We start from the raw sequence: 25,127 nt of genomic DNA, 5'->3' as shown, positions 1-25,127 counted from the left end.
TCATTGGGTCTTTCTGCTCATCTTAGCTCAGTCGTAAGATTGAATTTTGTATGAGGGGCTGGTAGGCCCCTGAAAATGTCACATCGCCCTGCCTCAAACGTTATTTGAAAGGACACATCCCCAGCATACCTTTAGATGTGCTAATACAACCCCTGGCAAAAAGTATGGAATCACCACTCTTGGAAAATGTTCATTCAATTGTTTAGTTTTTTTTTTTTTCTACACAATTAATCACAGACATGCCTCAAAATGACTTTCATTTAACATGCCAACCTTCTGGCTTTAAGAAACAGTTAACAAAAAAAAGAAAGAAAACTGTAGTCAGTTGTAACTTTGCAGATCAAGCAGAGGAAAAAAAAATAGAATCATGCACAAGTTTATATTGAGATTTTGGACACTTTTCTTATTCCATCAATTTAAAGGATGTTTGGTGATGATGACATCATTTTTTCAGGATGTAATCTGAAGCAGAGCTCTGCAAAGTACATGGTGATTCCATAATATTTTCTTCAGAATTGAGTGATTCCAATTTTTTTCCTCTGATCTGTAAAAACAGTTGCAACTGACTACAATTTTCTTTTTTTTAAGTGTTTCTGAAAGCCAGAAGGCTGGAATGCTAAATGAAAATAGTTTTTAAGCATGTCTGTAATTAGTCATTAAATGAACATTTTCCAAGAGTGGCGATTCCATACTTTTACCAGGGGTTGTAGAGTGTAATCAAGCAGCTGAACATATTGGACAGGTAAAGTCTGCAGCATTAAGTGGCCAGCAGGGGGGAGCATGCATGTCTAAAGGGATACCGAGGACGTGCTCTTTCATATAATGCTCAGAAACAGTAGTACAGTGACCAGATCCAGCCCTAGCGATTACACTCACACATGTTGAAGAGCAACAGTGGCTGATGTTAGAGAAAGCGAATATCTGTAAGAGGAGACCAAGGACAGTATGGATAAGGAGGAGAGGGGATTAATGATGATTAAAGTTATTCAGACAGGATAGGAAGACAGGCTCAAGATAGCTGCTGCAGCTTCTAGAGGTTACATTAAAAGTTATTGTAAGGTTTTGTTTTTTTATCAATAAAAATAACAAACATGTTATACTTACCTGCTCTGTGCAATGGATTTGCACAGAGCAACTCGGATCCTCCTCTTCCTGGGTCCCTCTTCTGTGCTCCTGGCCCCTCCCTCCTGTCGATTCCCCCCACAGCAGTCACAGCTCCTGGTGTCCATTCAGACATGGAGCTGTGGCCTGGCCCCCTCTCTCTCCTGATTGGCTGACTGACAGCAGCGGAAGCCAATGGCACCGCTGCTGAGTCTCAGCCAATCAAGATAAAGAGTCTTAAATGGCGTGGACATCGCTGGATAGAGAGGGGGCTCAGGTAAGTTATCAGGAGGTGTTGGGGCGGCTGCTGCACACAGAAGGCTTTTTATCTTAATGCATATAAAAAAAAACTTTTGACTTTACAACTCCTTTGAGGAGATGCACAGAAGAGGACTTTCTACAAATGTGAGGATTAAAAAAAAAAAAACAATTTAGGCTGGAGTTCAGCTTTAATACATACATACATAAATTTATCTGGTAATGTCTATTAAAAATGGCCTTGCTCTTTTTTTTTTTTTTTTTTTACAAAAATCACAAAAGCTTAAAAAATAAAATAGGACTTAAAGAATGCCCCCGATGGTCAATGTTTAGCCTCACCCGGCTAAATGTGGATTTCAGGATGACCTTCTCCAGCACCATGGCAATGAGACTGGTCAGCAGACTGGTGAGATTCTCATAAATGATGGCGGAGAGTCCAGCCTGCAGAGACAGAAATATCAGCTGTAAATTCTCTCCAGATACATTTGTAAACCCAGCATGTACCCAGCTGCTGTCATAACCCCAGCAACACAGCATGTACCCAGCAACACAGCATGTACCCAGCAACGGTTATAAACACAGCATGTACCCAACTACTGTCATAACCCCAGCAACACAGCATGTACCCAGCTGCTGTCATAACCCCAGCAACACAGCATGTACCCAGCAACACAGCATGTACCCAGCAACGGTTATAAACACAGCATGTACCCAACTACTGTCATAACCCCAGCAACACAGCATGTACCCAGCTACTGTCATAACCCCAGCAACACAGCATGTACCCAGCTACTGTCATAACCCCAGCAACACAGCATGTACCCAGCAACGGTCATAAACACAGCATGTACCGAACTACTGTCATAACACAGCATGTACCCAGCAATGGTCATAACCCCAGCAACACAGCATGTACCCAACTACTGTCATAACCCCAGCAACACAGCATGTACCCAGCTACTGTCATAACCCCAGCAACACAGCATGTACCCAACTACTGTCATAACCCCAGCAACACAGCATGTACCCAGCTACTGTCATAACCCCAGCAACACAGCATGTACCCAGCTACTGTCATAACCCCAGCAACACAGCATGTACCCAGCAACGGTCATAACCCCAGCAACACAGCATGTACCCAACTACTGTCATAACCCCAGCAACACAGCATGTACCCAGCTACTGTCATAACCCCAGCAACACAGCATGTACCCAGCAACGGTCATAACCCCAGCAACACAGCATGTACCCAACTACTGTCATAACCCCAGCAACACAGCATGTACCCAGCTACTGTCATAACCCCAGCAACACAGCATGTACCCAGCTACTGTCATAACCCCAGCAACACAGCATGTACCCAGCAACGGTCATAACCCCAGCAACACAGCATGTACCCAACTACTGTCATAACCCCAGCAACACAGCATGTACCCAGCTACTGTCATAACCCCAGCAACACAGCATGTACCCAGCAACGGTCATAACCCCAGCAACACAGCATGTACCCAACTACTGTCATAACCCCAGCAACACAGCATGTACCCAACTACTGTCATAACCCCAGCAACACAGCATGTACCCAGCTACTGTCATAACCCCAGCAACACAGCATGTACCCAGCAACGGTCATAACCCCAGCAACACAGCATGTACCCAACTACGGTCATAACCCCAGCAACACAGCATGTACCCAGCTACTGTCATAACCCCAGCAACACAGCATGTACCCAGCAACGGTCATAACCCCAGCAACACAGCATGTACCCAACTACTGTCATAACCCCAGCAACACAGCATGTACCCAACTACTGTCATAACCCCAGCAACACAGCATGTACCCAGCTACTGTCATAACCCCAGCAACACAGCATGTACCCAGCAACGGTCATAAACACAGCATGTACCGAACTACTGTCATAACACAGCATGTACCCAGCAATGGTCATAACCCCAGCAACACAGCATGTACCCAACTACTGTCATAACCCCAGCAACACAGCATGTACCCAGCTACTGTCATAACCCCAGCAACACAGCATGTACCCAGCAACGGTCATAACCCCAGCAACACAGCATGTACCCAACTACTGTCATAACCCCAGCAACACAGCATGTACCCAGCTACTGTCATAACCCCAGCAACACAGCATGTACCCAGCTACTGTCATAACCCCAGCAACACAGCATGTACCCAGCAACGGTCATAACCCCAGCAACACAGCATGTACCCAACTACTGTCATAACCCCAGCAACACAGCATGTACCCAGCTACTGTCATAACCCCAGCAACACAGCATGTACCCAGCAACGGTCATAACCCCAGCAACACAGCATGTACCCAACTACTGTCATAACCCCAGCAACACAGCATGTACCCAACTACTGTCATAACCCCAGCAACACAGCATGTACCCAGCTACTGTCATAACCCCAGCAACACAGCATGTACCCAGCAACGGTCATAACCCCAGCAACACAGCATGTACCCAACTACTGTCATAACCCCAGCAACACAGCATGTACCCAGCTACTGTCATAACCCCAGCAACACAGCATGTACCCAGCAACGGTCATAAACACAGCATGTACCGAACTACTGTCATAACACAGCATGTACCCAGCAATGGTCATAACCCCAGCAACACAGCATGTACCCAGCTACTGTCATAACCCCAGCAACACAGCATGTACCCAGCAACAGTCATAACCCCAGCAACACAGCATGTACCCAACTACTGTCATAACCCCAGCAACACAGCATGTACCCAGCAACGGTCATAAACACAGCATGTACCGAACTACTGTCATAACACAGCATGTACCCAGCAATGGTCATAACCCCAGCAACACAGCATGAACCCAACTATGGTCATAAAGCCATCAACACAGTTCGTACCTGGGAATGGAAACTCAGCATGTACCCAAGGACGGTCATAACCCTGGCAACACAGCATGTACCCAGCAAAGGTCATAACCATCACCACAACATGTACCCAGGGATGATCACAAGCCCAACAACAGGCCGGTCAGAGCAGCCTTGTACTTACCTTGAACTCAGACATAAGCTGCTCCAGGTTCACTATGAATTGCTGCACCCAAGGGTCATTAGCTTCATAGTCATTAAATTCCTCCTAAAGCAGATATCAGAATGAGAAGCAGATAAACATCCCAACATGATGACACTCACCTACCATCAACATTCACTTACCTCCTCAATATTGTGTGATACAGACAGGAAAAGGTTAATCCAGGGCTTCACTTGTGGCTTGATGGCTGTGTTGTTCAACTCTCCCAGACCCTCCTGTATGGTGAATAACATAGGTGCGTCAGAAAAGAACACGGAGCACCAACATAGGGCTAGAGGAGAGGGCAAGGGGCTCAGATTTACCTGCAGTAGGTCTCGGAACTTGTTAGAAACAGACGCCATGTCACAAAGACAGCTGTCAATCTTGGCCTTGGCTTGGTCACTTCCAGATTCTGTGTTAAAGAGCTTCCTGCAGTCATTCTAGAAGGAAACCATAGAGTTAGAGGATGAAGAGTGGGGGAACAATTAGTATTATATAGAGGATGACGAATGGGGGTGGGGGTGACAATTATTATTATAGAGAGGATGATGAGGGGGGGGGGGGGAACAATTAGTATTATATAGAGGAACCACAAGACCCTTTGCAATTCTGGCACCAATCAGGAGAGCTATCTCCTGATTGGTTGCGGAGTTGGAGCTCCAGGTGAAACCCAGAAGTGCCAGTAATGGATCCTGAAGGTGGTATGATACTGTCAGTGACAGCCGAATCAAGAACTGGAAGAGCACATAGCTGCGCACTCCTATTTCTCAAATGCAAGAATAAACAAAGTTCTCATGGTAAGGGCATTGCAGACAGTCCTTGTAAATCTGTAGGTTAAGATATCTCAGAACATATTCTACATCTGGCATGTAGCGTGAAGAGACTTGGGCAGCTCAGCTGTTAACTATGCCCCTTGTTATAAACCCCGGCCTACCTCCAGATTCTTCTTCAGAGTCATGATGTTCTCACTGCAAACCTCCACGTTATTAAGACAGACCTGGAAGAGAGAAGTTACAATCAGGTAAGCGGTGACAGGTTGGTTCCCCTCCACCTTCCCCATTACACAGTTCCCCGCTCTCACCAGGAAAGACATTTTGGCCTCATCGTTGCTCTCTATGCCCTTAGTATCGAACTTTCCCTGCTGGAGACTGCTCTGCATGAGGTTGACCGCACTGGTGACACCACGCTGGATGTCCTGGAAGGTGGTGGCTGGGAAACCCATCCTTAACTTGTTACACAGAACCTCCCTGGGGTGATGGAGAGAGATGGGGTCAGAAGTGTTTTCATGAGAAAGGGATTGCATTGAAACACACAGTAATGGCAGCAGGGGGAGGGATACAGAGATGATAGGTTAGACCCCCTTTCCAAAAAGGCAAGATAAACATTTTTTGCTATTTTTTTAGCCAAACAACAAAAAGTGTTTGATACAGCACATACATTTCTCATTTTTTTGCCATTATGAGTATGACACAAACAGCAAACCTGTCAGCCCCTCCATACATTACGGGGGTATAGCCCAGAGTTACCGGAAATCTCCCTCCAACATGGTGGTGGAGAGGTTAATCATGGCACACAGGCAGTCTATGCTGGAGCTGGACAGAGCACGTCCAATACATTTCTTCACTATGTAGAAGCCATCGTCCACCATACTGGAAGTCAGCTGCCCCCTCTCATAGGAATCCATGTCCACGGCCTGCAAAGGATGGAGAGGCATATAAGCAGAATTATGTGACTTTATTCTTTGTTGTTAATGAGCAGGGCCTGGTATATGCAGTGACATCCGCCCCCATCCTCCACCCCCTTCTCTTTTTCCAGGCTACCCTGAGATCAGTTCCTTAGCATAGACATTTTTGGCAACCCTCCATAACAGTAATCCCAGTATGGTGCTCTAAAACTGTTGATTGGGTTTCTCATAGTGCCTAGCATATAGTATGTGCAGGAAATATTATGCGGCTGCGTTTTGCCAAAGCCCAATTTGTCCATTCACAGTAAGCTGGTCACCATATTAGTGGAGGTATAAATGATCAATAATTTTTCTTGTTCCTATACCCTGCCCCCTGATGACATCATCAATGTAATTCAATCATCAGAAGCAGGAGTAGACAGGATATGCCTATTAAATTCCTGACAGTTTCCTGCAATGCTAAAAGAATGAAGAATGTGCTGTCACAAGTGTTCTGCTGCTTCTAACTGGCAATATGCTTAAGCAGCCTTTCTCAACCAGGGTCCCTCCAGAGGTTGCTAGGAGTTCCTTTAATAGTAAACATATGTGAATTGGTCTCCCGCCTGATGGTGCCTGGCATTGTGGCCATTCCACAGAACCAGTGGCATGGAACCAGTGGAACTTCTCTGGCTTCTCAGGTAAGTAACCACTGGCACCAATGATCAAGTTAGCTGTGTGTAAGAGGAGCATTCATCTCACTGACCACCAATAGAGGGAGCATTCTTCCCAGTGACCACCAAAGTATGGGGAAACTGCACTGACCACTGGTGTAACATGGCATGGATTCCACTAACCACAAATGTGGTGTAGCTAATGTACTGTGAGCTGTACATATTACATTTTTAACTGGGGTTCCCCGAAACCTGAAAATCATTTTGAGGGTTTATCCACGATAAAGGCATTGGGAAAGGCTAGCTGAAGGTATATTTATTAAAGTGGAATTCCAGCTTACATCTAACCAAGTAACTACACCAACTGCTTGTGCAACGACCACCCTACTGTTACAGCCAACTAGTCACCAAATTATCCCCTTCCCCATCTTAACCCCTATGCTAACTAACTGGTGTAAGAAAGATGTATATACATACCTATTTTCAGGCTAGTCATGTGATCCCACTCCCCCGTGTCAGCCAGTGTTACTGCAGAAGAGAGGAGTGAGTGCCAACAACTGAAGGGCTATTAAAGCCTAGGGGTGACCCCACCGCTCCAGGCTTTACTGGTTGTTTTCGGAAAACATGCTCTCCTATCCCCGCAGCCGCTGCTGGCTGACATGGGAGATCTTGTGACCAGACCGGAGCAACCTGAAAATGGGTAAGTATATACAGTACATCTTTCTTACAGGTTTATGAACCTAGGTGTTAAGAGGAGGGAGGAATCAGTTTTGTGTAAGCTGGAATTCCACTTTAAGGCTGGGTTCACATATATGCAGGGCCAGTTTCTGTGCAGAGTCTGGTGCAGTTTCCATTTAGCGGTTCAGAGGCGAATTTGACACATAAATCAACCTGAAGCAGACTGAAAATTGCACAGGACCCTTTTTTAATTTGCACGACAACCAGCATAGATGTGAACCGACTTCATTGAAAGCCGGTCTGGTTCACAACACATCCGATTCGAATATACTGTATGTAAACCGAGCCTAAAGACTGTTTAGTTTGATTATACTGCACAAATGAATTAAACAGTTAAACAGCCATTTTTTTCTATTTCAATATTTTTTTTTGAAAGTGCTGGCAAGGAAATATTAACAAAACAATGGAGGTTTAGTACAGTACAAAAGGTAAACACAAACGAATTACTGTAACGCAAAAGTACAAAGGTGGTTGAAAGACAATTTTTTTTTTTTTTTTTTTTTTTTTTGAGTACAGGGCCATTGTCTTGTGTTTTTATCATCCCATGACATTAGTGCTGTGGCTAGCCAAAACCTCAATAGTCCATTTTCATACCCCATCTTATTTTTTGACACCTGCCTATACTGTTCCCCACCTCTGGCCTCTGTGATGGAACCAGACTGGTCGATTGTACAATGGCTCATGGAGAAAACATCACTGTTACAATACATTTGCAGAAGTTTTTTGGATGGACAATACTGCCCACATGTGCCATTCTGATTGTGCACCTTTATCTTCCTCTTTTCTATTGTGAATCCCCCACCAACCGTGGAGACCACGGTTACCTTATTGACAGACTCTCTCATGTAATACTCCTCCATGGTGATGTAGTATCCAATCACTTCCTGCATAGTTCGGCTCAGTAAACAATGCTTCAGTAGCTTCTCAAGACTCTGTTGATGTTCTGAAATGACAGAGAGTAAGCGTCAGGTGGGATGGAGCCCAATTATCCTGTCTAATCTGTAATAATGTCCAATATGTTTGCAGACTAAATGTTTAAATGCTGAACACTCTGCTGTGTAAATCTGCATAAGTTTTACAGACACTGAGAGTGTTGTAATATCTGGTGATACTCGGGCAGAGGAAGTACCTTGTTTAACCTCTTCAGCTGCAACTGAATCCCCCACTTCAAAGTCTGAAATCACCCGGCGCTTGATAAAACGGAGGTAGAGCTCTGTGCGGGCGTTCATCAGGGTCACCTCGCCAAGGATGGGGTCCAAATCTCTGGATTACAGAAAACATTAATGGAATTCAACATAAGAAACTCCAATAATTCACCTTCAAAATCAACCCCAAGACCGGTTGCTTGTCTGCTATATCCCTCAGAATACACCCCAAGGCTTGTCTCCCATCTATAATGCACACTCCTCTATAATGCACACTGAGAAAACACCCCCAAACCTGTCCTCTCAATGTTATAATACACATTCAGAATACACCCAGCCACTGGTCACCATCTGCTATAATAACCCCTTAGAATACACCCTGAGACCTGTTCCCCATCTGCTGTAGTAAACCCTCAGAATGCAACTGGAGACCGATCCCCGAGCTTCTATAATACACCCTCAAAATACATCCCAAGACCTGTACCCCCATCTTCTATAATACACACTCAGAAAACACCCCCAAACCTGTCCTCCGTCTGTTATAATACACAACCAGAATACACCATGACACTGGTCCCCTATCTGCTATAGTACACCCCGAGATATTTCCCCATCTACTCTAATACACCCCCAGAATACAGCCCCAAACCTGTTCCCTGTCTTCTAAAACACATGCTCAGAAACACTCAGAGATCCTTTTTCTTTCTGCTATAATAAATGCTCAGAATACGCTCGACGCTGGTCCCCTCTGTCTCCTATAAGACACCTCTCCGAATATACCCAGAGACTTATTCTCTGTCTACTGTAATACACCCTCAGAATACACCTGAGACCTGTCCCCATGTGCTACAATACAACCTCAGAATCCACCCCAAGATCTGTCTTCTCTCTGCTATAATACATGCTCAGAAACACCCCAATACCAGTCATCTGTCTGTTACAATACACGCTTAGAGACACCCCAACACTGGTCCTGTCTGCTATAATACAACCTCACAATACACCCAGAGATCTGTCCTCAGTCTGCTATAATATACAATCAGAATACACTTTGAGACTTGTCCACTCATCTGCTATAACACACCATCAGAGTCCACCGCCAAACCTGCACCCCCTCTGGTATAGGTTATAAGAAATGGAGCATCCTTTTCTGATGACCATACACCTGAAAGTCAAAAAGGCGTCAAGGACAGACCCAGAAGGGGTGGCAGATCTAAGCATAGTGCTGCTTTGATCCTCTGCTAAAATAACAGCTGTAGCACCTTCTATACTTGATAAAATCCCCAAACAAATGGCATCAAAGGGATGTCCAGCACACATTCCTTATAATCTGAACATTCACAAACTCTGGGAGCAAACATAGTCTCAAAAAGCTTCATTCTGTCTGTCTAGGCAGTACTCAGTGGCAGGAAGAACAGAGTTTTGTTTATTTTGTTGCCTGCTGCAGAGAACAAATGGTGATGGTAGAGTCTGGCAAGTGACAACGCTACAAATACTATAAAAATTTGGCAAAAAGTATGTGTACCTGTTATTGTTCCCCACTAAGTACCAACAGTGAGATGCACTGACCTGGGCTCAATCTTGTCACCGGAGAAAGATCTCATCATACTGTTCTGCACCTGCTGGAACTGGGGGACAAAACATGAGAGAATGACCTTGACTCTTTTCTCTGTACAACCCCACAATGACAACATGAATAAGAAGGCCTATGGATGGGGAGATTTGCCCTGACAATGGCAGCTTGTGAAAAACCTGCTATCACATATAATGCTTCTCAACCACTCACAACTTTACACACTATTTTGAGACTCATTACTGCCCCCCATCTCTCTGTTTGGGTCCCTCGCCATTCCCATCTCTCTTCACCTTCCTCTGATTGGATACCTCACCTTTCCAATCTCTCCTAACTTTCCTCTGGTTGGGCTACTCACTGTCCCATCACCTTTCTATGGCTGGGCTCCTCACCATTCCCATCTCTCCTCACCTTCCTCTAACTGGACTTCTCCCCATCTCCCATTACCTTGCTCTGATTAGGCTATACAACATACCCAACTCTTCTCAAATTCCTCTGATTGGTCTCCTAAACATCCCTCATCTTGCCTTACCCTCATCTGGTTGGGCTCCTCACCATCCCATCTCTTAGCTTTCTCTGTTTGGGTTCCTCACCATTCCCATCTCTCTTCAATTTCCTCTGATTGGGTACCTCAGCATTCCCATCTCTCCTCACCTTCCTCTGATTGGGCTCCTCACCATTCCCATCTCTTCTTACCTTTCTTGGTTCCAGTACCTCACCATTCTCAGCTCTCTTCACTGATTGAATTCCTCATTGTCCCATCTCTCTAACATTTCTCTGATTAGGCTCCTTGCCATTCTCATTCCTCCAAACCTTCCTCTGATTGGGTACCTCACCATTCATATCTCCCCTCGCCATTCCTTTTTCTCGTCTCCTTTCTCTAATTGGGCTCTTTTCCATTCCCATCTTTCCTCACCTTTCTTTGATAATCTCTCTGTTGCATGAACTTGTCCACGATTCTCTCCACCTGGCGATCACACTCTGCCTGCAGATGTTTGATGAGCATGTACAGCCTCCCTGGGCCATAGTAAGTTTCCAGTATAGGTTGGTGAGTTTCCACAATTCGTGCAATACCTGCAAGACAGGACAACAAATGTAGCAGAACCTTTGTCATGGCAGACTTCAGGTTCTCTTTTCCACCAGATGTCATGTTGAAAAATTATTTTGTCCTGGAGACTAACCTTCAAAAAGCAGTGTGAGCGTGTCTGCAAATAAAAGTGCTGCTCTCCTCTCGTTGCTTTCAGAGCTCAGGGCCAGGGACAGATTCTCTTCAGCTTTCTTAGCCACCTACAGAGTGAAGAGTCCAGGCTCAGGGGTAACGCATTGACAATCCACATCAATAACAAGAATAATCCATTCACTGCTGGGTCAGACGATTTGAGTTGGAACCCTTAAAGGGATACTTCACCTTTACCAAATAACTGCCTATGCAGATAGATATATACAGTGGATATAAAAAGTCTACACACACCTGTTAAAATGTTAGGTTTCTGTAATGTAAAAAAAAAAAAAAGACAAAAGATAAATAAATTTCAGAACATTTTCCACCTTTAATGTGACTTAAAAACTGTACAACTCAGTTGTACAACAAACTGAAATCTTTTAGGTGGAGGGAAGTGAAAATAAAAAAAACTAAAACAATATGGTTGCATAAGTGTGCCCACTCTTACACTAATACTTTGTAGAAGTACCTTTTGATTTTATTACAGCACTCAGTCTTTTTGGGTATGAGTCTATCAGCATGGCACATGTTGACTTGACAATATTTGCCCACTCTACTTTGCAAAAACACTCCAAATCTGTCATTTTACGAGGGCATCTCCTGTGTACAGCCCTCTTCAGATCACCCCACAGATTTGCAATGGGATTCAGGTCTGGGCTCTGGCTGGGTCATTCCAAAACTTTAATCTTCTTCTGATGAAGCCATTCCTTTGTTGCTTTGGATGTATGCTTTGGGCTATTGTCATGCTAAAGATGAAGTTCCTCTTTACGTTTAGCTTTCTGGCAGAAGCCTGAAGGTTTTGTGCCAATATTGACTGGTATTTGGAACTGTTCATAATTCCATCTACCTTGACTAAGGCCCCTGTTCCAGCTAAAGAAAAACAACGCCAAAGCATGATGCTGCCACCACCATGCTTTACGGTGGGTATGGTGTTCTTCTGGTGATGTGCAGTGTTGTTTTTCGCCAAACAGATTTTGGATTTCTGGCCAAAAAGTTCAACCTTGGTTTTATCAGACCATAACATTTTCCAGCATGCTTTTCGGAGACTTCAGATATGTTTTTGCAAAATTTAGCCTGGGCTTGGATGTTTTTCTTCATAAGCAAAGGCTTCCATCTTGCCACTCTACCCTGTAGCACAGACATATGAAGAATACAGGAGATTGTTGTACCACACAGCCAGTACTTGCCAGATATTCCTGCAGCTCCTTTAATATTGCTGTAGGCCTCTTGGCAGCCTCCCTGACCAGTTTTCTTGTCTTTTCATCAATTTTGGAGGGACATCCAGATATGGGTAATGTCATTGTTGTGCCATATTTTTCCCACTTGATGATGACCGTCTTCATTGTGTTCTATGGTATATCTAATGCCTTGGAAATTCTTTTGTACCCTTCTCCTGACTGGATACCTCTTAAAAATGAAATCCCTCTGATGCTTTGGAAGCTCTCTGCTGACCATGGCTTTTGCTGTAGGATGTGACTAAGAAAATGTCAGGAAAGACCTACTGGAACAGCTGAACTTTATTTGGGGTTAATCAGAGGTACTTTAAATGATGGCAGGTGTGTATTGTCTCCTACTTAACCACTTCAGCCCCGAAGATTTGGCTGCTGAATGACCAGGCAATTTTTTTGCGATTCGGCATTGCGTCGCCTTAACTGACAATTGTCAGCGACGTTGTACCCAAACAAAATTGATGTCCTTTTTTTCCTCACAAATAGAGCTTTCTTTTGGTGGTATTTGATCATCTCTGCGGTTTTTATTCTTTGCGCAATAAACAAAAAAAGAGCGACAATTTTGAAAAAAAAACCAACACAATATTTTGTACTTTTTGCTATAATAAATATCCCCATTTTTTTCTTTTAAAAAAGCAAATTTTTTCCTCAGTTTAGGCTGATGTGTATTCTTCTACAAATTTGTGGTAATAAAAATTGCAATAAACGTATATTGATTGGTTTGCGCAAAAGTTATAGCGTCTACAAAATAGGGGATAGATCTATGGCAGTGTTATTATTATTTTTTTACAAGTAATGGCACCGATTTGCGATTTTTATCGGGACTACGATATTGTGGCGGGCACATTGGGTACTTTTGACACATTTTTGAAACCATTGACAATTATACAGCGATCAGTGCTATAAAAATGCACTGATTACTGTGTAAATGTCACTGGCAGGGAAGGGGTTAACACTAAGGGGGCGATCAAGGGGTTAACTGTGTTCTAACTGTGGGGGGAGGGGACTGACTATAGGAGATGAGAGACTGTGATTCCTAGCTATTAGGAACTCACAATCTGCCTCTCCTCCCCTCACAGAACAGGGATTTGTGTGTTTACAAAAACACACGCACACACACCTCCCTGTTCTGCCTCTCATGCGCGCGACTGCCGGCCACGAGCATCGGCAACTCTGCAATGCAGTGGGCGTGCGTGCCTGCTATCCTGCTTAAAGAAGCCGACATACAGCTACGACGGTTCGTAGGATTGTGCCGACCTGCTGCAGTATAATGATGGCGGCTGGTCGGCAAGTGGTTAACACGAGTTTGAATGTTATTGCTTAATTCTGAACACAGCTACATCCCCAGTTATAAAGGGTGCGCACACTTATGCAACCACATTATTTTATTTTTTTTTATATTTTTACTCCCCCCCTAAAAGATTTCAGTTTGTTTTTCAATTTAGTTGTACAGTTTATAGGTCACATTAAAAGGTGGAAAAAGTTCTGAAATTATTTATCTTTGCCTTTTTTTTTTTTTTTTTAACATCACAGAAACCTGACATTTTAACAGGGGTGTGTAGACTTTTTATATCCACTGTATAATATAATATATATATATATATATATATATATATATATATATATATATATATATATATATATATATATATATATATATATATATATATATTTTTTAAGGCAAAGAAAAGGGGTAGAGTGTTCAATAAGGAAATGACAGTCAAGCAAGAGCGGGTAGATAATGGGAATCCCTCTCCTCTGTCCATCAACCTGCTCACATCAACTATCATAGGGGTTACTTTGGCGTCCTGACATACCTTAGGACCTAATGACCGAAGGAAATTAAAAATTTGAAAAAATCTAAACGTTTCTGACACCGGCATCTCCTTTCTTTAATCAGAAAAGATTTTTTATTGAAAGTATTATGCCCTGTACACACGATCGGACATTCCGACAACAAAATCCATGGATTTTTTTCCGACGGATGTTGGTTCAAACGTGTCTTGCATACACACGGTCGCACAAAGTTGTCGGAAAATCCGATCGTTCTGAACGTGGTGACGTAAAACACATACGTCGGGACTATAAACGGGGCAGTAGCCAATAGCTTTCGTCTGTTAATTTATTCTGAGCATGCGTGGCACTTTGTGCGTCGGATTTGTGTTCACACGATCGGAATTTAACCGATCGGATTTTGTTATCGGAAAATTTTATAGCCTGCTCTCAAACTTTGTGTGTCAGAAATTCCGATGGAAAAAGTCAGATGGAGCCCACACACCATCAGAATTTCCGACAAAACAATCCGATCGCACTTTTTCCATCTGAAAATCCGACCGTGTGTACAGGGCATAACAGTTTCCAGTGTATACTTCAAAAAAATATGTATACAGATACAAAAGTAAACATACATACTGCATTGAACAGGTGAACGTTACACAACATGTGTCAGAATAACCGTATCCCTCCTCCCCCCATCATTACTTCCAACATACAACACACTAGAGCTGCACGATTCTGGCCAAAATGAGAATTACGATTTTTTTGCTTAGAATAAAAAGATCACGATTCTCTCATGATTCTCGCGACGTAAAATCTTTCACATTATACAAAAAAAAAAAAAAAAAAAAAAAAAAGGGCTAATTTTACTGGTTAGATTTTTTTTTTTTTAATTCATTAAAGTATTTTTTTCCCAAAAAATTGCATTTGAAAGACCGCTGTGCAAATACAGTGTGACATAAAATATTGCAATAACCACCATTTTATTCTCTAGGGTGTCTATTAAAAAAATATATATGTTTGGGGGTTCTAAGTAATTTTCTAGCAAAAAAAAAAGATTTTAACTTGAAACCAACAAATGTCAGAAAAGGGTTTAGTGTTTAAGTGGTTAAACTTATTTCACTTACACAGGAAGTCTATTCCATTGACAAATTGTTGCAATGTTTATACTTAGGGTCGGTTCACACATGGGCAACACGACTTTAGCGCGACTTTGTACCGCGACTTCAACGCGGCTTCAGCGCGACTTTAGCGCGACTTCAGCGCGACTTCGGCAAATTACGAGGCGACTTGAAGTCGCCTCCATGACAGGCGACTTCGCCTGTGGCCAATCACCTCTCTGGGAGGGAGGGGGGGAGGGAGGGGTTTTCTCTGCAAAGTCGCTTGACTTTACAGAGAGATCCGACTTGCAGGCGACTTACATTGAGTTGAATGGGTACAAGTCGCCTACAAGTCGGATAGAAGTAGTACAGGAGTCTTTTCTGAAGTCGGAGCGACTTCAGTAGTGTCAATTAAGACGCTCCCATTGCCTACCATGTTAACCTAAATGCAAAGCGACTTGGGGCGACTTGGGGCGACTTGAGGGCGTACAAGTCGGATCCCAAGTCGCCCCAGTGTGAACCGACCCTTAAGTTCAACTGATAAAGAACATTTTGTTTCTTGGCAGACTGCCTGGTTTTTCTCTTCCTTTCTTTTGAGGGCTGTGACTTCAGAAGAGCAGAGAGAATTCTTTGCATAGAAAGAATTGTGAAACACTTTAGTCAAGATCGCGATAACGATTCTTGACGATTAATTTTGCAGCTCTACAAAACACTACGCCAAATTAGCTTGTAGGGCATAGAAAGATTCTTGACATTGCCAGTTCCCTAGAAAAAAGTCTGGGGGTGACACCGGCATCTTCAGCCGTGACTTACAATGTGTTAGCATGAAAGGTCCTCGGGGGGTAAGGAAATGACCAATGCAGTACAAACCTTTGTTGAGCCAACGGAAAGCTTCAGGGTCTCAACCAGGGGGAAAGGCTGGGTTATTGAAAAGATGTGCCAGAGGGGAAAAGGAAGACACCAGATTAGGGTTGTACCGGACTCTATCCCAAACAGCCAGGGAATTTGATAACGTAAAAGGAAAGAATGGGGAACCTATCCCTTCTGGGTTGCAATTTGAGGTGATCTATTGGAATTTTATTAGTCGCTGTCCTCACCATAGCCAACCATTCAGGTTTTTTCACCCTGGGAATATACTACCGATAGCTGAGCTATCTTGATAATACAACATAAGATGCAGTAGAAGAACATCATTTTTATTCAAGTTGTTATGGGTAAAGTTCCATTTTTATCAACAGGCACCCCTTACCTACATATGCAGATTTTTTGGTAAAGGTGAACCAACCCTTTATTACAGCAGTACATGCAGAAGGAGCCACCCTTATGGAACATGCCCAGGGGAGGAGCAGGATGTCTCACAACCCAGAGACCGTATTACTGGCTGGACCGAGCCCACCCATAATACCAATTCATTCATTGGGTTTTCCTCACACTCCTCCAATCACATCTCTGGACTTTCTATTCAGATATGGAAAAACTATACAAACTACTAAACTTATACCAATACGAGATAGCGGTGTGTTACCTGGCGGCACAGATATGCAGAGAACTTGCTGATTCCCTCCTCATGCAGTCCCAGCAGTGGAAATATCTTAAAGAACCTCTCCACCTGTGGCAGGTCACCGGCTTTGGTTGCGGCATCAAACTTCTCTGCGACCAGAATCTTTAGCTGCTGCTCGGCCTCCTGTAGGTGCTGAAGACTGGCATCGATTGTGCTGCCTAAAATCAGATGAGCTGCAAGTTACAGCTTACTACACACTGGGAGTAACGTGAACACAGTTATCATATAAAATTATGTCTGTACCAGTTTAGTACTATTTCTAGGCTGCTTGCAAAAGGGGCTGATATACTGTATATGATTCCTTTATGACCTAAAGTGATTGTAAACTTCAGACATGAAATCTGAACAAAGCACGCCCTCTATAGTGTGTACTTGTCTCCACCTAGAGCACCAAGTGTCATTTCTCTCTGCTGCTTCATTCCTCTGCTATCTGCATAAGTCACTTCTGACAAGTTTTCATGACACCAAAAGAAAAAAAGGTGACAGGGAGGGAGATCCAGCACACAGCCTGTAATTGACAGCCCCAGCTTTGTTTATGTGTGCTGTGTGAAGGGGGGGCTGTCACTTCCCTCCAATGGGCTCTCACTGAACTCTGCAAAGATTACCTTCAGCTCCCCGCCCCCTGCTTTCTACAAGCTCAGACAAGCTGTATAAATCCTGCACTTTGAACCGCTGTAGAGATGGCTGCAGGTAAACAGGTGTAGCTTATGTAGGAGGATTTGTTTCTCCTCTGTGTATCACCTGAGGCCAGTCACTTCACTGGGTATATGTAATGGTTTACAACCACTTTAAGGCTCCGTTCACACTGGTGCGATTTCAGATGCAACTTGAGTTGTACAGAATCGCATGACAAAATCATATTGTTTTCAATGGTGTCCGTTCACATCAATGGAACTCAGGACGGTCAGATTTTGAAAAGGGCTCCTGTACTACTTTGGTGAAATTTCAGCACGATTTTAGCCGCAAACCAATTCTAAGTACCATCAAAGTAGCAACCAAGTTGCACTAGATAAATTGCACTGAAAGCCAGATCAAAATCTGATCGCAACAGCGTGAAACTAGCCTAAAAGATAAAGCTTGCAGTGCTACAACATAAACTAAAATGTTATAAATGTTATGAATGAAACAATTCAAAACAAAAACAAACATTTAACTTCTGTGTTTAAGACAAGACACTCTGGGGTTGCTTTACCAAAACTGGAGCACTCAGAATCTGGTGCAGGTGTGCATGGTAACCAATCAGCTTCAAGTTTTTCTATGTTAAAGTGGTTGTAATCCCAAAAAACTGCAAGGTATGTATTACTTACCTTAGATTGAAGCCCCTGCAGCGGTCCTCGTTCACCGCTCCGGCCCGCGACATCGCTCCTGGAGTTACTTCCGGGTATCGCGGGCTCCGGCACTGTAATTGGCCGGAGCCGCAATGACGTCACTCCCGCACATGCGTCACTCCCGCGCGTGGGAGCCCCCGGTAACGGCACAATCTAACTGAAGCAACGGCACGCACATGCCATTGCTTCAGTGCGCATGTCCCGGTGACGTCGGCACGTGCAAATACAGGGGATATCTCCTAAACCGTTCAGGTTTAGGAGATATCCAGGGTAGCTACCGGAAAGCCTTATTATAGGCTTACCTGTAGCAAAAAGTGTGTTATAAGGGTTTACAACCGCTGTAATGAATTCTTTGCATTAAGATAGAAAACCTTACTTGTGTAGCAGGCCCCCTAGCACCCCCTAATACTTACCCTGAGCCCCTTCTCTATCCAGCGATGCCCACGATTTCCTCAGCCGTCTGGGACTCTCCTCCTGATTGGCTGGGGCACAGGCTCCGGCGGCTGTCAATCAAAGTCAGTTATCCAATCAGGGGAGAGAGGGGGCGGGGCCAGGTCAGGGCTCCGTGTCTAAATGGACACACGGATCTCTGACTCAGCTCGGGTGCCCCCATAGCAAGCTGCTGATCTATGGGGGCACTCGTCAGGAGGGAGGGGCCAGGCGTAGCGAAAAGAGGAGGATCTGGGCTGCTCTGTGCATATCCACTGCAACAGGGCAGGCAAGAATAACATGTTTATTATTTATTTTAATTTTTTTTTAAAGCGAGACTTTACAATCACTTTCAGTTTGTTCAATTAAGCTTTGATAATAAAACCTGGAAGCTGATTGGTTTCTATGCAAAACTGACACAGATTTTGCACTCTCCAGTTTTAGCAAATCCCTACCCCCTCGTGTTACAATCCAATGTTGCAATCAAAACATATTATGAAATGAAAGTCCTGTGTTAAAAAAAAAATATATATATATAACACCCACTGTAATGCCCCGTACACACAGTCGGACTTTGTTCGGACATTCCGACAACAAAATCCTAGGATTTTTTCCGACGGATGTTGGCTCAAACTTGTCTTGCATACACACGGTCACACAAAGTTGTCGGAAAATCCGATCATTCTGAACGCGGTGACGTAAAACACGTACGTCGGGACTATAGCTATAGCTTTCCAATAGCTTTCATCTCTTTATTTATTCTGAGCATGCGTGGCACTTTGTCCGTCGGATTTGTGTACACACGATCGGAATTTCCGACAACGGATTTTGTTGTCGGAAAATTTTATAGCCTGCTCTCAAACTTTGTGTGTCGGAAAATCCGATGGAAAATGTGTGATGGAGCCTACACACGGTCGGAATTTCCGACAACAAGGTCCTATCACACATTGTACGGGGCATTATAATTAAAGCATATAATGTGAAATCCTATGTGTGCTTTACAAAATGACACATCACAAACGCATATAAACATACATAGACAAAATATCTTCCGTGTCCCGATTATTCAAAAGTACCAAAGAGATTGTGAATACTCCAGAATAATTTAGATATGAAGAAAGTCCATCCTGTATGAGATCTACGCAGTGCAAATCCCATCACCGAAATAGGTAAATTGTGCGCTTACCAAATACTGCACCTGTATGCGCCAAAGTATAATCACTATTGTGATTACAACAGCCAAGCACTCCACCCTAACAGTTTCAAGATTGGTTTCATCTGCCTGAGAATTAGGAAGTTTCCTGATTTTTCTCCATGTCCCAATACTCAAGGCTCCATCACATGAACATAAAATAGGGAGGCAGCCTCAGTGTTACATCGATCATATAAAAAGAAGTTTACAAAGTAAAACCAATATAAAAAGACGGCATAAATTCACTCACACGTATACCGGCAGCAGACTGTAACATCAGACAGTGCAACGAGTTCCGCCCAACATGTTTAATCCAACAGGATGTCATCAGGGGTTGCTTACACAGACAGGGGCCTCTGGTAAAAAAAAACCTAAGCGGGCACACCTCAAATCGGAAGTTAAAAAAACTAAAAAGAAAATAAACTAATCCAAACACCCGATTGTAAAACTTGGTGTCTTGTTTTGAATAAAGTATTATTTTTGTTATGATTGTAACACTTAACTTTGCATTTATAACATTTAATTTAGGTTATAGCGCTGCAGGTTTTACCTTTTTTTGTGAACACAAAGCTCTAAGGCCTCATGTAAACTGCTGCTGGTAAACGGACATTCAGAGGCAGTTATGCTTTTTTCAGCTGCCCCTGAACTCATCCAATGTTATCTTATGTGTACATGTACACAGGTTCGTTTAATGTCATTTTTAGGCAGTTGAGTTTAGAGGCCTTTTTTGGAAAGCAAAAAAATTAGTTCAGACGCTGAGTTTAGAGGCATTTCAAGTGCTAAACGCTTTTAAATGCAGCTAAATGCTTGGCTCCTGCTGCTGTCAAAGTCAGTGAGCCAGTGAGGAGAGAGAGGGGGCGGGGCCAAAGCCGTGGCTCCATGTCTGAATGGACACACACAGCAGTGATTCGGCTCGGGTTCCCTCAAAGCAATCTGCTTACTCTGAGGGCACTCGGCGGGAGGGAGTGGCCAGGAGCATCGGCGAGGGACCCGAGAAGAGGAGGATCTGGGATGCTCTGTGCAAAATCACTGCACAGAGCAGGTAAGTATAACATGTTTGTTATTTTTAAACCAAAAAAAAACAAGACTTTAATATCACTTTAAAAAACAGGCAGTGATGAGGCATCATATCGCTTCCTCACCTCCTGTCGGTAGCTTCTGAAGCACAATTCGAACGCAGATTGGGCTTCGAAGGAAAGAGAAATTTAACAATCTACCCTTATTGTATGCTGCATACACAAGGCCCCATTTGTCAAAGTGTCTGAGAGAATCAGGGAAACTAGAAGAACACTGTGTGCAGTCTTGTCTGGTTGAAGCTGGCACTACAAGCATGTTATCTTGCAGACACTCCGATTGAGAGTCTCAATGCACTAGCTTTTGAACTACACTCATAATGTGAACAGTTTCTTTTGCATATACAAATTCCTATAGGAAACAGGGAGAGGGCTGCACTATCTATGGGTGATGCCAGTATAAAAAGTGGAACTCCAACTTCCTTCTGAACAGGGATACTCATGTAATCCTTATTCTTAGCTGTGCAACAGTCAGCATCCCACAGCTACTTCCTGCCCTTCTTGTAATTTGTACTCCCTCTGTGGTTCCCGAGCCCACAGAGCTGACATTATGTTAGCCATGCAGCTGGGCAATACCGAATAAGTATACACACGTGTATACTCCTGCAGCTATGGACGGTGACCAAATAACAAAACTACGCTTAGCCACCTCCCACAAATTAGACTATTTTTCCATGGAATCATGGGACATGCAGTTTCAAGTAATGATATGCAGCTGCAGACCTGGGCTTCCTCCTGGTGCCCTTTGATAGCCAGACTATTGCTAGCCAGCTGATCACATCACAGGTAATTTATGATGATTTTTTTTAAAGCAGACGCAAAGATTTGGGAAATTATACAGTATTTGCCAGTTCAGTGCGAATAGTAAGGGGTATTATTTTATGAGCAAGTAACTTAATCCTGGAGTTGGGCTTAAAATGTTATTTCTGCATTAGAATTGGTATAGTTTTCAGTTTGATAAAAGCTAAAAATAGGATGAGTCAGCGATCGCCGCGCAGCCACAGGCAGAGTCAGCGATCGCCGCGCAGCCACAGGCAGAGTCAGCGATCGCCGCGCAGCCACAGGCAGAGTCAGCGATCGCCGCGCAGCCACAGGCAGAGTCAGCGATCGCCGCGCAGCCACAGGCAGAGTCAGCGATCGCCGCGCAGCGATAGGTGGAGTCAACGATCACTGCACAGCGATAGGTGGAGTGAGTGCTCACTGACTGCACACTGTGGGAAGGGATGAGAATGCACATTCCAAAAATGTATCATCCTATAAAAATTGTCTAATCACTAATGAAAAACCTTACAAGATCCATCCACACACAGCTGGCTCAGCAATTACACTGCATCAGGTTTCATACACTCTCATGGTGTGACACATAGAAGAGGCAGTACTGTGCTAGGACTACAGAGGAACAAGAAGCATGGCCATCACCTTCATTTCCCTGCCGGCTCAGCTCAATAACAGATTTATCCAGGCACAGGTATCGGTGTATGTGTGCCGCGGCCTGCTCATAGTCCTCATTCTTCAGAGCAGTCTGCACCCCATCCATGCAGAACTTCAGGTCCAGGATGTCATCTGCTCGCTGTATGGCTTGATAGAGGCGACTCTGTAGAGGAGGACACATGGGGAGATCATTTATATAGTGACCCGTATAATTCACTCCAAGGATGCACCCAGATTATTGGCCAGCCTGCTACTCCTCTAACAGGAATATACTGCATCACAGCTACTATTTTATCATTAGAAGATCACCCAAGTCACAAACAGAACCTCAGTCATGCCAAAAACGAAGGTAACCACCTGCTGTCCAGCGTACATATAGTGATTATTATCAGGATCATGACTGCATCTGAAGAGCCGGCGATCATCTTTCATGTAAAATTAATTACAGCCACCTGATCCTCTTGCTGCCACAAGCAATGAGGATTTTGTCACTTCCTGTTTCATGAGCTGTCTATACCTGGCCTATCGAGCCACGGAAGCAGCTTACCAAACAGATTTCTGTTTGATCAGATGCCTTGGAAGGCAGTGGAGACATTGGGGGTCTAAGAAACCCTGATGTCGCCATTAAAAAAAAAGTACCTGTCATTGCCCAAAACTATCACAAAAAGAGTATTGTTCACCCCTTGTAATAACAAACTTAAATTAAATTTAATAATAATAATAATAATAATAATAATAATAATAATTATTAGAAAATAAACTCAAATAAAATAAATATAAATTGAAAAAAAATAAAATAAAAATGTAAGCATCTCTGTCCCTCTTTTCTTATGTTCAAAAGCAAACATGCACATAGGTCCAGCACACATATGTAAAGAGTAATTGAACCACACATGCGAGGCATCACCGTGAATGTCTGAGTAAGAGCAATAATTCTAGGGCCATAGATCATGTTTAACTCTAAACTCATAACCTGTAAAGGCTTTTAAAACATTGACTATTGACAATTTTAGGTACCATCCTTTGTTGCAATTTAACAGACATGAACAATTTTAAATCTTGACAGGTTTAGTATCCATTTACTCGATGCAGCATCATCTTTTTTATTTTATCAAAATCTTATGTTTGTGTGCACTAAAAATAAGCATACAAGCATTATAAATCCCTGAGGAAGGGGGTGCTACAAACCCCTGAAAAGCATTGCTTCTATTTCTTCTTGTTATCAGTGAACTCCATGGTGTTACTATGAAGATTTGCCAATACTTCCAGTGCTCCACACCCACTCATCCCCTGATGTGGATATCCTTCCCCCCGGACGTACCTTGGCAAGGTCCAGCTGTCTGACTTTGCTGCTGACATTTTCGGCCAGATTACAAGTAAATGTGATCATCCCGGACACCTGCTGGGCATCTCCCTCTATGAGCTGCAGGTTGGGCCTGGCAGGAGACACAGTGATTATCATATCATCCGTCATACACGGGGATGTCCCCAATGCTCTGTATATCCCTGTGGTCACCCATGTGATAAACCACATGACACCCTGCAGGTGGCTGGATCTGATTTCCATTAGAGAGACACCAGCATGGAAAAAAGGCTGCAGTGTCACCTATGATAGCCAATCAGATTACAGCTTTCTGCAATATAAGGAGAGTGGGATATAGCATAGGGCCCCTTTTATGGTGTCTTTCTTCACATTGGCCACACCCATTGGTACTTACCCCATCCTCTGCAGAGCCAGCATCTTGTTCTCCACCGCCCCCTGCTGTCCGAGCAAAGCCTGCAGCTCTGCTTCCACCTCTTTCTGCAAGAGACACATGTACAAGTCAGTAGAGACACATGACCGGTCCTCCCAGTACCCCCTCCCCCAATGATTGGTACATGACAGGTCCTCCCAGTAACCCCCCCCCAATAATTTATATATGACAGGTCCTCCCAGTACCCCCCCACCCCAATAATTGATATATAACAGGTCCTCCCAGTACCCCCTCCCCCCATAATTTATATATGGCAGGTCCTCCCAGTACCCCCTCCCCCAATAATTTATGTATGACAGGTCCTCCCAGTACCCCCTCCCCCAATAATTTATATATGACAGGTCCTCCCAGTACCCCCTCCCCCAATAATTTATATACGAGAGGTCCTCCCAGTACCCCCCCCCACCCCAATAATTTATATATGACAGGTCCTCCCAGTGCCCCCTCCCCCATTAAATGGTACATGACAGGTCCTCCCAGTACCCCCTCCCCCAATAATTTATATATGACAGGTCCTCCCAGTACCCCCTCCCCCAATGATTGGTACAGCACAGGTCCTCCCGGTAGTTCCCCCCACCTCCTCAGCACACAGCCGCTCGTAGGCCTCCTCCAGCTCCTGCAGGTCGGTCAGGGATCGGATCTGCTCCATAGTCAGCGAGGGGCTCCGGTCTCCCTGGTAACTAGCTGAGCTGGCCATGTTGACAGGCCGCGTCACTTCCGCCCCCAGGAGTCAGGACCCTTCATTCTTCGTCACATCCTGCCTCAGGTACCCTACAACTCGTCACTTCCGGTTCTAGAGGACTTACGCTACGTA

General features: G+C 44.0%; 1 protein-coding gene across 1 annotated transcript in view; it reads right to left on the bottom strand.

Annotated features, from left to right (window-relative positions):
* The window catches only part of COG4 (component of oligomeric golgi complex 4), a 27,675-nt gene extending 2,548 nt beyond the window's left edge, over positions 1-25,127 (bottom strand). The window contains exons 1-17 of the mRNA XM_073605658.1: positions 24,891-25,127; positions 24,278-24,360; positions 23,881-23,995; positions 22,548-22,722; positions 17,071-17,264; positions 11,400-11,505; positions 11,135-11,292; positions 10,215-10,273; positions 8,630-8,763; positions 8,325-8,443; positions 5,955-6,121; positions 5,510-5,675; positions 5,363-5,425; positions 4,752-4,868; positions 4,572-4,664; positions 4,411-4,494; positions 1,699-1,800 (exon numbers count right to left, since the gene is read on the bottom strand). Coding sequence (XP_073461759.1) covers positions 1,699-1,800; positions 4,411-4,494; positions 4,572-4,664; positions 4,752-4,868; positions 5,363-5,425; positions 5,510-5,675; positions 5,955-6,121; positions 8,325-8,443; positions 8,630-8,763; positions 10,215-10,273; positions 11,135-11,292; positions 11,400-11,505; positions 17,071-17,264; positions 22,548-22,722; positions 23,881-23,995; positions 24,278-24,360; positions 24,891-25,010 — 2,055 coding nt within the window. The 5' untranslated portion in view covers positions 25,011-25,127. The remainder of the gene's footprint in view (positions 1-1,698; positions 1,801-4,410; positions 4,495-4,571; positions 4,665-4,751; positions 4,869-5,362; positions 5,426-5,509; positions 5,676-5,954; positions 6,122-8,324; positions 8,444-8,629; positions 8,764-10,214; positions 10,274-11,134; positions 11,293-11,399; positions 11,506-17,070; positions 17,265-22,547; positions 22,723-23,880; positions 23,996-24,277; positions 24,361-24,890) is intronic.

This window comes from Aquarana catesbeiana, linkage group LG11 (assembly GCF_042186555.1).
Source record: "Aquarana catesbeiana isolate 2022-GZ linkage group LG11, ASM4218655v1, whole genome shotgun sequence".
In the NCBI taxonomy this organism is placed as follows: domain Eukaryota; kingdom Metazoa; phylum Chordata; class Amphibia; order Anura; family Ranidae; genus Aquarana; species Aquarana catesbeiana.
Note: the sequence above shows the minus strand (reverse complement) of the source record. Positions and strands in the feature narration are given on the sequence as shown.